The sequence below is a fragment of the Salmo trutta genome, chromosome 3 (genome assembly GCF_901001165.1).
Source record: "Salmo trutta chromosome 3, fSalTru1.1, whole genome shotgun sequence".
Taxonomy (NCBI): domain Eukaryota; kingdom Metazoa; phylum Chordata; class Actinopteri; order Salmoniformes; family Salmonidae; genus Salmo; species Salmo trutta.
Window position 1 is genome coordinate 363,942 of NC_042959.1, and position 13,121 is coordinate 377,062.

Consider the following 13,121-nt stretch of genomic DNA (forward strand, 5'->3'; position numbering starts at 1 on the left):
AGCTAGTGGTTGTTTTGGTGGTAGAGCTAGTGGTGGTGGTGGTAGAGCTAGTGGTGCTGGTGGTGTAGCTAGTGGTAGAGCTATTGGTGGTGGTGGTAGAGCTAGTCGTGGTGGCAGAGCAAGCGGTGGTGGTAGAGCTAGTGATGGTGAAGTTGGAGTTAGTGGAGATGGTGATAGAGCTAATGGTGGTGGCGGTAAAGCTAGTGGTGGTGGCGGTAAAGCTAGTGGTGGAGTTAGTGGTGGTAGCAAAGCTAGTGGTGGTGGTAGAGCTATTGGTGGTAGAGCTATTGGTGGTAGAGATGGTAAAGTTAGTGGTGGTGGTGTTGGACCTAGTGGTTGTGGTCGAGATGGTCGAGCTAGTGGTGGTGAAGTTGGAGTTAGTGGAGGTGGTGATAGAGCAAGTGGTGGTGGTAGAGCTAGTGGTGGTGGTAGAGCTGGTGGTGGTGGTACAGCTAGTGGTAGTGGTAGAGCTAGTGGTGGTACAGCTAGTGGTAGTGGTGATAGAGCTAGTGGTGGTGGTGATAGAGCTTGTGGTGGTGGTGATAGAGCTTGTGGTGGTGATAGTGACACACCTCAGTAATATGAACCTAGAGTAGATGTCATCAGACAGGGACATTGTGGTGGCGGTAGAGCTAGTGGTTGTGGCGGTAGAGCTATTGGTGGTAGAGCTGGTAGTGGTAGAGCTGGTGCTGGTGGTTGAGCTAGTGGTGGTGGTAGAGCTAGTGGTGGATCTAGAAGAGCTGGTGGTGGTGACAGCAACACACCTCAGTAATATGAACCTCGATGTCATCAGACAGGGACACACCTCAGTAATATGAACCTAGAGCAGATGTCACCAGATCTACCACCAGTGGTGGTGGCAGTAGAGCAGTGTTAGTGAGTGAGTTAGTGGAGGTGGTGATAGAGCTAGTGGTGGTGGTGGTAGAGCTGGTGGTGGCGGTGGTAGAGCTGGTGGTGGCGGTGGTAGAGCTGGTGGTGGCGGTAGAGCTGGTGGTGGCGGTAGAGTTGTTGTTGGTGGTGGTAGAGCTAGTGGTGGTGGTGGTAGAGCTAGTGGTGGCGGTAGAGCTAGTGGTGGCGGTAGAGCTGGTGGTGGTGGTAGAGTTGGTGGTGGTGGTAGAGCTGGTTGTGTCTAGTGTCTAGTGTTTGTGTCTGAGCTAGTGGTGGCTTTAAAGGTGGTGCAGAGGTAGAGCTAGCGGTGGTAGAGCAGTTGGTGGTGGTAGTAGAGTTAGTGGTGACAGCAACACACCTCAGTAACATGAACCTAGAGTAGATGTCACCAGACAAGGACATTGTGCTGGTGGTAGAGCTAGTGGTGGTGGTGGTAGAGCTAGTGGTGGTGGTGGTAGAACTAGTGGTGGAAGAGCTAGTGGTGGTGGTGGTGGTGGTAGAGCTGGTAGAGCTAGTGGTAGAGCTAGTGGTGGTGGTAGAGCTAGTGGTGGTGGTGGTAGAGCTAGTGGTGGTGGTGGTAGAGCTAGTGGTGGTGGTGGTAGAGCTAGTGGTGGTGGTGGTAGAGCTAGTGGTAGTGGTAGTAGAGCTAGTGGTGGATATAGTAGAGCTAGTGGTGGTGGTGGTAGAGCTAGTGGTGGATATAGTAGAGCTAGTGGTGGTGACAGCGACACACCTCAGTAATTTGAACCTACTATACATGTCATCAGACAGGGACACATCTCAGTAATATGAACCTGTGTCATCAGACAGGGACAGACCTCAGTAATATGAACCTACAGTAGATGTCACCAGACAGGGACATTGTGGTGGTGGTAGAGCTGGAGGTGGTGGTGGTGGTAGAGGTAGTGGTGGATCTATGGGTTTAGTTCTAATTGATCTATGGGTTTAGTTCTAGTGGACTAATGGATCTATGGGTTTAGTTCTAGTGGGCTAATGGATCTATGGGTTTAGTTCTAATGGATCTATGGGTTTAGTTCTAATGGATCTATGGGGTTAGTTCTAATGGATCTATGGGTTTAGTTCTAGTGGACTAATGGATCTATGGGTTTAGTTCTAGTGGACTAATGGATCTATGGGTTTAGTTCTAATGGATCTATGGGTTTAGTTCTAGTGGACTAATGGATCTATGGGTTTAGTTCTAGTGGACTAATGGATCTATGGGTTTAGTTCTAATGGATCTATGGGGTTAGTTCTAGTGGACTAATGGATCTATGGGTTTAGTTCTAGTGGACTAATGGATCTATGGGTTTAGTTCTAATGGATCTATGGGTTTAGTTCTAATGGATCTATGGGTTTAGTTCTAGTGGACTAATGGATCTATGGGTTTAGTTCTAATGGATCTATGGGTTTAGTTCTAGTGGACTAATGGATCTATGGGTTTAGTTCTAATGTTTCTAAGATGGCGCAGACAGAGATCGTCGCCTCGCTTCGAGTACTTAAATTGTTTTATTTTTTATTTATTTCTTACATTGTTACCCCAGGACATCTTAATTCTTATTACATACAGCCGGTTAGGACTATTGGATATAAGAGCAACGTCAACTCACCAACATTACGACCAGGAATACGACTTTCCCGAAGCGGATCCTCTGTTTGGACCACCACCCAGGACAATGGATCTAATCCCAGAAGCCGACCCAAAACAACGGCACCGCAGAAGGAGTGGCCTCCTGGTCAGGCACCGTAGACATGCACATCGCCCACCACTCCCGAGTATGCTCTCGGCAACAAGGGAGACGAAATTCCAGAAAGGGTTGCCTTTCAGAGAGACATCAGAGATTGTAACATCCTGTTTCACAGAAACATGGCTCTCTCAGGAGATATTGACAGAATCGGTTTAGCCACCGGGCTTCTCCATATATTGTGCCAACAGAGATAAACACCTCTCTGGGAAGAGGAAGGGTGGGGGTGTATGCTTCATGATTAACAAATCATGGTGTAATCATAACAACATACAGGAACTCCAGTCCTTCTGCTCACCCGACCTAGAATTCCTTACAATCAAATGCCAGCCATATTACCTACCAAGATAATTCTCGTCAGTTATTGACACCACGACGGCCTTTACTGGACTCTATGTAAACTGGAAACCATATATCGTGAGGCTGCATTTATTGTGGGACATGCTTAACACCCCGGCCATCCTACAATCTAAGCTTGATGCCCTCAATCTCACACAAATTATCAATGAACCCACCAGGTACCACCCCAAATGCGTAAACACGGACACCCTCATAGATATCATCCTAACCAACTTGCCCTCTAAATACACCTCTGCTGTTTTCAACCAAGATCTCAGCGATCACTGCCTCACTGCCTGCATCCGTAATGGGTCAGCGGTCAAATGACCACCCCTCATCACTGTCAAACGCTCCCTAAAACACTTCAGCGAGCAGGCCTTTCTAATCGACCTGGCCCTGGTATCCTGGAATGACATTGACCTCATCCCGTCAGTAGAGGATGCCTGGTTATTCTTTAAAAGTGCCTTCCTCACCATCTTAAATAACCGCAACTTGCTCAATTTCCACATTATTTATTAAAAGATTTAGTTGAGGTTCAGGGTTTAGAGAATGATTTGTCCCAAATACAATGCTTTTAGTTTTAGAAATATTTAGGACTAAATTATTCCTTGCCACCCATTCTGAAAATAACTGCAGCTCTTTGTTAAGTGTTGCAGTCATTTCAGTCGCTGTAGTAGCTGATGTGTATAGTGTTGAGTCATCTGCATACATAGACACACTGGGGTTATTCAAAGCCAGTGGCATGTCGTTAGTAAAGATTTTAAAAAAGTAATGGGCCTAGACAGCTGCCTTTGGAAGCTGATTCCATCTGGATTATATTTGATAGGCTTCCATTAAAGAACACCTGCTGTGTTCTGTTAGACAGGTAACTCTTTATCCACATTATAGCAGGGGGTGTAAAGCCATAACACATACATTTTTCCAGTAACAGACAATGATCGATAGTGTCAAAAGCCGCACTGAAGTCTAACAAAACAGCCCCCCCAATCTTTTTATCATAAATTTCTCTCAGCCAATCAGTCATTTGTGTAAGTGCTGTGCTTGTTGAATGTCCTTCTCTATAAGCATGCTGAAAGTTTGTTGTCAATTTGTTTACTGTAAAATAGCTTTGTATCTGGTCGAACTTCATTTTTTCCTGAAGTTTACTAAGGGTTGGTAACAGGCTATTGGTCAACTATTTGAGCCAGTAAAGGGGGCTTTACTATTCTTAGGTAGCGGAATGACTTTTGCTTCCCTCCAAGTTTAAAGGGCACACACTTTCTAGTAGGCTTAAAGCCAGAGTGTCTATGTATGTGGATGAATCAACATTATACACATCAGCTACTACAGCAACTGAAATGACTGCAACACTTAACAAAGAGCTGCAGTTAGTTTCAGAGTGGGTGGCAAGGAATAAGTTAGAAATATTTAGGACTAAATCTAAAAATCTAAAAGCATTGTATTTGGGACAAATCATTCACTAAACCATAAACCTCAACTAAATCTTGTAATGAATAATGTGGAAATTGAGCAAGTGGAGGTGACTAAACAGCTTGGAGTAACCCTGGATTGTAAACTGACATGGTCAAAACATATTGATGCAACAGTAGCTAAGATGGGGAGAAGTCTGTCCATAATAAAGCACTGCTCTGCCTTCTTAACAGCACTATCAACAAGGCAGGTCCTACAGGCCCTAGTTTCTACCTTCTTAACAACACTATCAACAAGGCAGGTCCTACAGGCCCTAGTTTCTGCCTTCTTAACAACACTATCAACAAGGCAGGTCCTACAGGCCCTAGTTTCTACCTTCTTAACAACACTATCAACAAGGCAGGTCCTACAGGCCCTAGTTTCTACCTTCTTAACAACACTATCAACAAGGCAGGTCCTACAGGCCCTAGTTTCTACCTTCTTAACAACACTATCAACAAGGCAGGTCCTACAGGCCCTAGTTTCTGCCTTCTTAACAACACTATCAACAAGGCAGGTCCTACAGGCCCTAGTTTCTACCTTCTTAACAACACTATCAACAAGGCAGGTCCTACAGGCCCTAGTTTCTACCTTCTTAACAACACTATCAACAAGGCAGGTCCTACAGGCCCTAGTTTCTACCTTCTTAACAACACTATCAACAAGGCAGGTCCTACAGGCCCTAGTTTCTGCCTTCTTAACAACACTATCAACAAGACAGGTCCTACAGGCCCTAGTTTCTGCCTTCTTAACAACACTATCAACAAGACAGGTCCTACAGGCCCTAGTTTCTACCTTCTTAACAACACTATCAACAAGACAGGTCCTACAGGCCCTAGTTTCTACCTTCTTAACAACACTATCAACAAGGCAGGTCCTACAGGCCCTAGTTTCTACCTTCTTAACAACACTATCAACAAGGCAGGTCCTACAGGCCCTAGTTTCTACCTTTTTGACAGCACTGTCAACAAGGCAGGTCCTACAGGCCCTAGTTTCTACCTTCTTGGCAGCACTGTCAACAAGGCAGGTCCTACAGGCCCTAGTTTCTACCTTCTTAACAACACTATCAACAAGGCAGGTCCTACAGGCCCTAGTTTCTACCTTCTTGACCGCACCATCAACAAGGCAGGTCCTACAGGCCCTAGTGTCTACCTTCTTAACAACACTATCAACAAGGCAGGTCCTACAGGCCCTAGTTTCTACCTTCTTAACAACACTATCAACAAGGCAGGTCCTACAGGCCCTAGTTTCTACCTTCTTAACAACACTATCAACAAGGCAGGTCCTACAGGCCCTAGTTTCTACCTTCTTAACAACACTATCAACAAGGCAGGTCCTACAGGCCCTAGTTTCTACCTTCTTAACAACACTATCAACAAGGCAGGTCCTACAGGCCCTAGTTTCTACCTTCTTAACAACACTATCAACAAGGCAGGTCCTACAGGCCCTAGTTTCTACCTTCACAACACTGTCAACAAGGCAGGTCCTACAGGCCCTAGTTTCTACCTTCTTGGCAGCACTGTCAACAAGGTAGGTCCTACAGGCCCTAGTTTCTACCTTCTTGGCAGCACTGTCAACAAGGCAGGTCCTAGTTTTGTCGCACCTGGACTACTGTTCAGTCGTGTGGTCAAGTGCTACAAAATAACGAGCACGGCTGGCCCTTGGATGTACACAGAGAGCTAATATTAATAATATGCATGTTAATCTCTCCTGGCTGAAAGTGGAGGAGAGATTGACTTCATCACTACTTGTATTTATGAGAGGTGTTGAATACACCGAGCTGTCTGACTAAACTACTGGCACACAGCTCAGACACCCATCCATACCCCACAAGACATTACATTTACATTTTACATTTACATTTAAGTCATTTAGCAGACGCTCTTATCCAGAGCGACTTACAAATTGGTGCATTCACCTTATGATATCCAGTGGATGACATGCCACCAGAGGTCTCTTCACAGTCCCCAAGTCCAGAACAGACTATGGGAGGCGCACAGTACTAAATAGAGCCATGACTACATGGAACTCCATTCCACATCAGGTAACTGATGCAGCAGTAGAATCAGATTTAAAAAACAGAATAAAAAAAACACCATATGGAACAACAGAGACTGTGAAGAGACACACACATAGGCACAGACACATACACACGCACACACATAGTATTGTATATATGTCATAGTGGTGGAGTAGGGGCCTGAGGGCACAGTCTGTGAATGTATTGTAATGTTTTTAAAATTGTATAAACTGCCTTAATTTTGCTGGACCACAGGAAGGCAGCAGCTAATGGGGATCCATAATAAACCCCAGGAAGAGTAGCTGCTGCCTGGCAGGAACTAATGGGGATCCATAATAAACCCCAGGAAGAGTAGCTGCTGCCTTGGCAGGAACTAATGGGGATCCATAATAAACCTAGGTAGAGTAGCTGCTGCCTTGGCAGGAACTAATGGGGATCCATAATACATCATTAAGGATTAGAGAGCATGGCGGTGGCTGCATCATGTTATGGGAATGCTTGTCATCATTAAGGATTAGAGAGCATGGCGGTGGCTGCATCATGTTATGGGAATGCTTGTCTTTGGCAGGGAGTTTTATTTGTAAAAAGAAACGGAATAGGGCTAAGCACAGGTAAAATAGTTTAGGAATACATGGTTCAGTCTGCTTTCCAACAAACACTGGGAGATGAATTTAGATTTCAGCAGGACAATAACCTAAAACACAAGGAGTTGCTTAACAAAACGACATTGAATGTTCCTACGGGGCCTAGTTACAGTTTTGACAAATTGACTTGAAAATGACTGATCTAGTAACGATCAACAACCAACTTGACAGAGCTTGAAGTATTTTAAAAAGAATCATGTGCGAATATCAGAAAGGCTCACTGTTGTAATCACTGCAAAAGGTGATTCTAATATGTATTGACTCAGGGGTGTGAATACTTATGTAAAATAGATATTTATGTATTTATTTTTCGATAAATCCTCAAACAATTCTCAAAACATGTTTTCACTGTCATTATGGGGGATTTTGTGTAGATGGGTGAGAAAAATATATTTAATCAATTTTGAATTCAGGCTGTAACACAACAAAATGTGGATTAGGTCAAGGGCTATGAATACTTTGTGAAAGCACAGTAGTTCCTTTAACACACACAGTACAGTCACACAGCAAGGTTAAACACATCAACAGAGGACCCATGGCGATAATGATCTTTAATGGCAATATATACAGAACTTGAAAGAAAAATATAATTTTATAAATGAAATAAATACAATATGGTACAATTTCCACAATGTCTTAAAGAGTCATGGAAATTATCTGTTTTGTAATTCAGCTTCTCTGTAAGTCTCTTCCCACAGACAGACACTCTCTTTCCCACATCTCACCCCCCCTCACACAAATAACCCAACAGCACCAACATCTCCATTATCTCCTCCCCCTCATTGACCGGTTGTTGTTTTAATGCGCAGGATGTTTGTTTGCTTTTCTATCGTCATGATCAGTCACAGTCAGGGATCAGACAGAGTCTATCATCATGATCACAGTCACAGTCAGGGATCAGACAGAGTCTCTCGTCATGATCACAGTCACAGTCAGGGATCAGACAGAGTCTATCGTCATGATCACAGTCAGGGGTCAGACAGAGTCTATCGTCATGATCACAGTCAGTCAGGGATCAGACAGAGTCTCTCGTCATGATCACAGTCACAGTCAGGGATCAGACAGAGTCTCTCGTCATGATCACAGTCACAGTCAGGGATCAGACAGAGTCCATCTTCATGATCACAGTCACAGTCAGGGATCAGACAGTCTATCGTCATGGATCAGACAGTCTATCGTCATGATCACAGTCAGGGATCAGACAGAGTCCATCTTCATGATCACAGTCAGGGATCAGACAGAGTCCATCTTCATGATCACAGTCACAGTCAGGGATCAGACAGTCTATCGTCATGGATCAGACAGAGTCTATCGTCATGATCACAGTCAGGGATCAGACAGAGTATATCGTCATGATCACAGTCACAGTCAGGGATCAGACAGAGTCTATCGTCATGATCACAGTCACAGTCAGGGATCAGACAGAGTCTATCGTCATGATCACAGTCAGGGATCAGACAGAGTCTATCATCATGATCACAGTCACAGTCAGGGATCAGACAGAGTCTCTCGTCATGATCACAGTCAGGGATCAGACAGTCTATCTTCATGATCACAGTCAGGGATCAGACAGAGTCTATCGTCATGATCACAGTCAGGGGTCAGACAGAGTCTATCGTCATGATCACAGTCACAGTCAGGGATCAGACAGAGTCTCTCGTCATGATCACAGTCACAGTCAGGGATCAGACAGAGTCCATCTTCATGATCACAGTCACAGTCAGGGATCAGACAGTCTATCGTCATGGATCAGACAGAGTCTATCGTCATGGTCACAGTCAGGGATCAGACAGAGTCTATCGTCATGATCACAGTCAGGGATCAGACAGAGTCTATCGTCATGATCACAGTCAGGGATCAGACAGAGTCTATCGTCATGATCACAGTCAGGGATCAGACAGAGTCTATCTTCATGATCACAGTCAGGGATCAGACAGAGTCCATCTTCATGATCACAGTCACAGTCAGGGATCAGACAGTCTATCGTCATGGATCAGACAGTCTATCGTCATGATCACAGTCAGGGATCAGACAGAGTCCATCTTCATGATCACAGTCAGGGATCAGACAGAGTCCATCTTCATGATCACAGTCAGGGATCAGACAGAGTCCATCTTCATGATCACAGTCACAGTCAGGGATCAGACAGTCTATCGTCATGGATCAGACAGAGTCTATCGTCATGATCACAGTCAGGGATCAGACAGAGTCTATCGTCATGATCACAGTCACAGTCAGGGATCAGACAGAGTCTATCGTCATGATCACAGTCAGGGATCAGACAGAGTCTATCGTCATGATCACAGTCAGGGATCAGACAGAGTCTATCGTCATGATCACAGTCAGGGATCAGACAGAGTCTATCTTCATGATCACAGTCAGGGATCAGACAGAGTCCATCTTCATGATCACAGTCACAGTCAGGGATCAGACAGTCTATCGTCATGGATCAGACAGAGTCTATCGTCATGATCACAGTCAGGGATCAGACAGAGTATATCGTCATGATCACAGTCACAGTCAGGGATCAGACAGAGTCTATCGTCATGATCACAGTCACAGTCAGGGATCAGACAGAGTCTATCGTCATGATCACAGTCAGGGATCAGACAGAGTCTATCATCATGATCACAGTCACAGTCAGGGATCAGACAGAGTCTCTCGTCATGATCACAGTCAGGGATCAGACAGTCTATCTTCATGATCACAGTCAGGGATCAGACAGAGTCTATCGTCATGATCACAGTCAGGGGTCAGACAGAGTCTATCGTCATGATCACAGTCACAGTCAGGGATCAGACAGAGTCTCTCGTCATGATCACAGTCACAGTCAGGGATCAGACAGAGTCCATCTTCATGATCACAGTCACAGTCAGGGATCAGACAGTCTATCGTCATGGATCAGACAGAGTCTATCGTCATGGTCACAGTCAGGGATCAGACAGAGTCTATCGTCATGATCACAGTCAGGGATCAGACAGAGTCCATCTTCATGATCACAGTCACAGTCAGGGGTCAGACAGAGTCTATCGTCACAGTCAGGGGTCAGACAGACAAAGAGGAAGTGTGTGTGTCAGAACAGAGAGTTGGCAGGCTTTTCTGATGCTGGAATACTGTATGTAGTCAGCCTACAGAGTCAGGGGTGTGGAGGTGGAATGTGTAGTCAGCCTACAGAGGAGAGAGAGGGAGACGGAGAGAGGGAGACAGAGAGGCGAGAGGGAGACAGAGAGGTGAGAGAGAATACGGGAGGGAGAGAGAGGAGAGAGAGAGAGAGAGAGAGGAAAGGGAGAGAGAGAGAGAGGGAGAGAGAGGGAGACGGAGAGAGGGAGGTAGAGAGGTAGAGCAGTGGAGAACATAATGAAGGGAAGAAAAGAGATGAGAGAAGAGCGGGGGGGCACAGTTTAGTTAAACAGATTAGGATCGACATATCACAGTGAACTACAGTATCAGCTGGTGCGTGTCTTCCTCTAAGAGAGACAAAGAGAGAAAGAGAGAGAGCATGTGACAGAGGGGAGAAATGAAACCAGAGTGGGTCTCTCAGCTGGAACACATATGTGTTGGTGTCTCTCAGGGGTGGAGGTTGTCTGAGCTGGGGCCGGGGGAGATGGGCTGGGGCAGAGGGAGATGGGCTGGGGCAGAGGGAGATGGTCTGGGGCAGCCTGGGGCCGGCTGGGGCGGGCTGGGGCCGGGGGAGATGGGCTGGGGCAGTGGGAGATGGGCTGAGGGAGGCTGGGGCAGAGGGAGATGGGCTGGGGCAGAGGGAGGCTGGGCTGGGACAGAGGGAGGCTGGGCTGGGACAGAGGGAGGCTGGGCTGGGACAGAGGGAGGCTGGGCTGGGACAGAGGGAGGCTGGGCTGGGACAGAGGGAGGCTGGGCTGGGACAGAGGGAGGCTGGGGCAATGGGAGATGGGCTGAGGGAGGCTGGGGTAGTGGGAGATGGGCTGAGGGAGGCTGGGCCAGAGGGGCTGAGGGAGGCTGGGCCAGAGGGGCTGAGGGAGGCTGGGCCAGAGGGGCAGAGGGAGGCTGGGCCAGAGGGAGGCTGGGCCAGAGGGAGGCTGGGCCAGAGGGAGGCTGGGCCAGAGGTGTGTGTGTTACATGTCAATAGAGGTGAGTTTCTTCATGTTTCGTCTCTGTGCCAGACTAGAAGCAGCTACTGGCTCCAGAACTGGCTGACACGTCTTATGACCCAGAGCGGAGTAGGTTGCTGCCATCGCTCCCTACACAGGAAACACACACACACAGGATCAGTTAGCTGATAGCAGATCTCTCTTCTGTCACCCCTCAAACACACACACACACACACACACACACACACACACACACACACACACACACACACACACACACACACACACACACACACACACACGGTGCATTGGTAAATTGCCTCTAGTGAGCTCTGGGCACCATAGCTAACTGGCTAAAGGGGTTGACAGTCAGGCACCATAGCTAACTGGCTAAAGGGGTCAAACACCATAGCTAACTGGCTAAAGGGGTCAAACACCATAGCTAACTGGCTAAAGGGGTCAAACACCATAGCTAACTGGCTAACTGGCTAAAGGGGTCAAACACCATAGCTAACTGGCTAAAGGGGTCAAACACCATAGCTAACTGGCTAAAGGAGTTGACAGTCAAGCACCATAGCTAACTGGCTAAAGGGGTTGACAGTCAGGCACCATAGCTAACTGGCTAAAGGGGTTGACAGTCAAGCACCATAGCTAACTGGCTAACGGGGTTGACAGTCAAGCACCATAGCTAACTGGCTAACGGGGTCAAACACCATAGCTAACTGGCTAAAGGGGTCAAGCACCATAGCTAACTGGCTAAAGGGGTCAAGCACCATAGCTAACTGGCTAAAGGGGTCAAACACCATAGCTAACTGGCTAAAGGGGTCAAGCACCATAGCTAACTGGCTAAAGGGGTCAAGCACCATAGCTAACTGGCTAAAGCGGTCAAACACCATAGCTAACTGGCTAACTGGCTAAAGGGGTCAAACACCATAGCTAACTGGCTAAAGGGGTCAAGCACCATAGCTAACTGGCTAAAGGAGTCAAACACCATAGCTAACTGGCTAACGTTGGCTAGCTTGCTAGCTACTTCCAGACACAAATGAGAAAACAGCTCACTGACCATTTTACTCTCCCCAGCTGAGCTGGATCGACTGTTTTCATATCAGGTTAGGGTTAGTGACGAACTGTATTACTGTGGCAACAATTTCATTCAGTTTTTTAGCCAATGTTTACTGACATCTGTCGCATTCAATGGGTGTTGGGCTTTCATGAATTCCTCAATTATTTTGCTCTCGGGCACTTGAGTGATCTGATTTCAGAGTAGATTGCCAGAGTGAATTTATGAACGCAGACGCAGAAAAACAGTTAGTGTCTAGTTTCAGTGTGTTACCTTAACGAGGAGTGGTGCGTCGTGCCATGTGTGTGTGTTACCTTAACGAGGTGTGGTGCGTCGTGCCGTGTGTGTGTGTTACCTTAACGAGGTGTGGTGCGTTGTGCCGTGTGTGTGTTACCTTAACGAGGTGTGGTGCGTCGTGCCGTGTGTGTTACCTTAACGAGGTGTGGTGCGTCGTGCCGTGCGAGCTGGAAGTGTGGTAACGTGTCTCGTTGCGTGATCCAGGCGTGTTTCAGGACCTGTTCAGCTGAATAACGCTGGTGAGGATCAACATGAAGCATCTTAGAGAGGAGGTCCTGGACACAAACAAACACACACACACACACACACACACACACACACACACACACACACACACACACACACACACACACACACAGAGAGAGAACAACAGACTGGTCAACAAGCAGCATGTTAGTAAACAGATTCTAGAGACACAGAACAACAGACTGGTCAACAAGCAGCATGCTAGTAAACAGATCCTAGAGACACAGAACAACAGACTGGTCAACAAGCAGCATGCTAGAGAACAGACTGGTCAACAAGCAGCATGTTAGTAAACAGATTCTAGAGACACAGAACAACAGACTGGTCAACAAGCAGCATGCTAGTAAACAGATTCTAGAGACACAGAAC

General features: G+C 46.7%; 1 protein-coding gene across 3 annotated transcripts in view; it reads right to left on the reverse strand.

Moving 5' to 3' along the window:
• Positions 1 to 10,952: 10,952 nt before the first annotated feature.
• rps6kal (ribosomal protein S6 kinase a, like) overlaps positions 10,953 to 13,121 on the reverse strand; it is a 67,055-nt gene continuing 64,886 nt past the window's right edge. The window contains exons 19-20 of one of the 3 annotated variants that reach the window (XM_029719840.1): positions 12,641 to 12,781; positions 10,953 to 11,299 (exon numbers count right to left, since the gene is read on the reverse strand). In XM_029719840.1, coding sequence (XP_029575700.1) covers positions 11,174 to 11,299; positions 12,641 to 12,781 — 267 coding nt within the window. In that variant the 3' untranslated portion in view covers positions 10,953 to 11,173. The remainder of the gene's footprint in view (positions 11,300 to 12,640; positions 12,782 to 13,121) is intronic. The other 2 variants (XM_029719856.1, XM_029719848.1) reach the window with 2 other exon arrangements.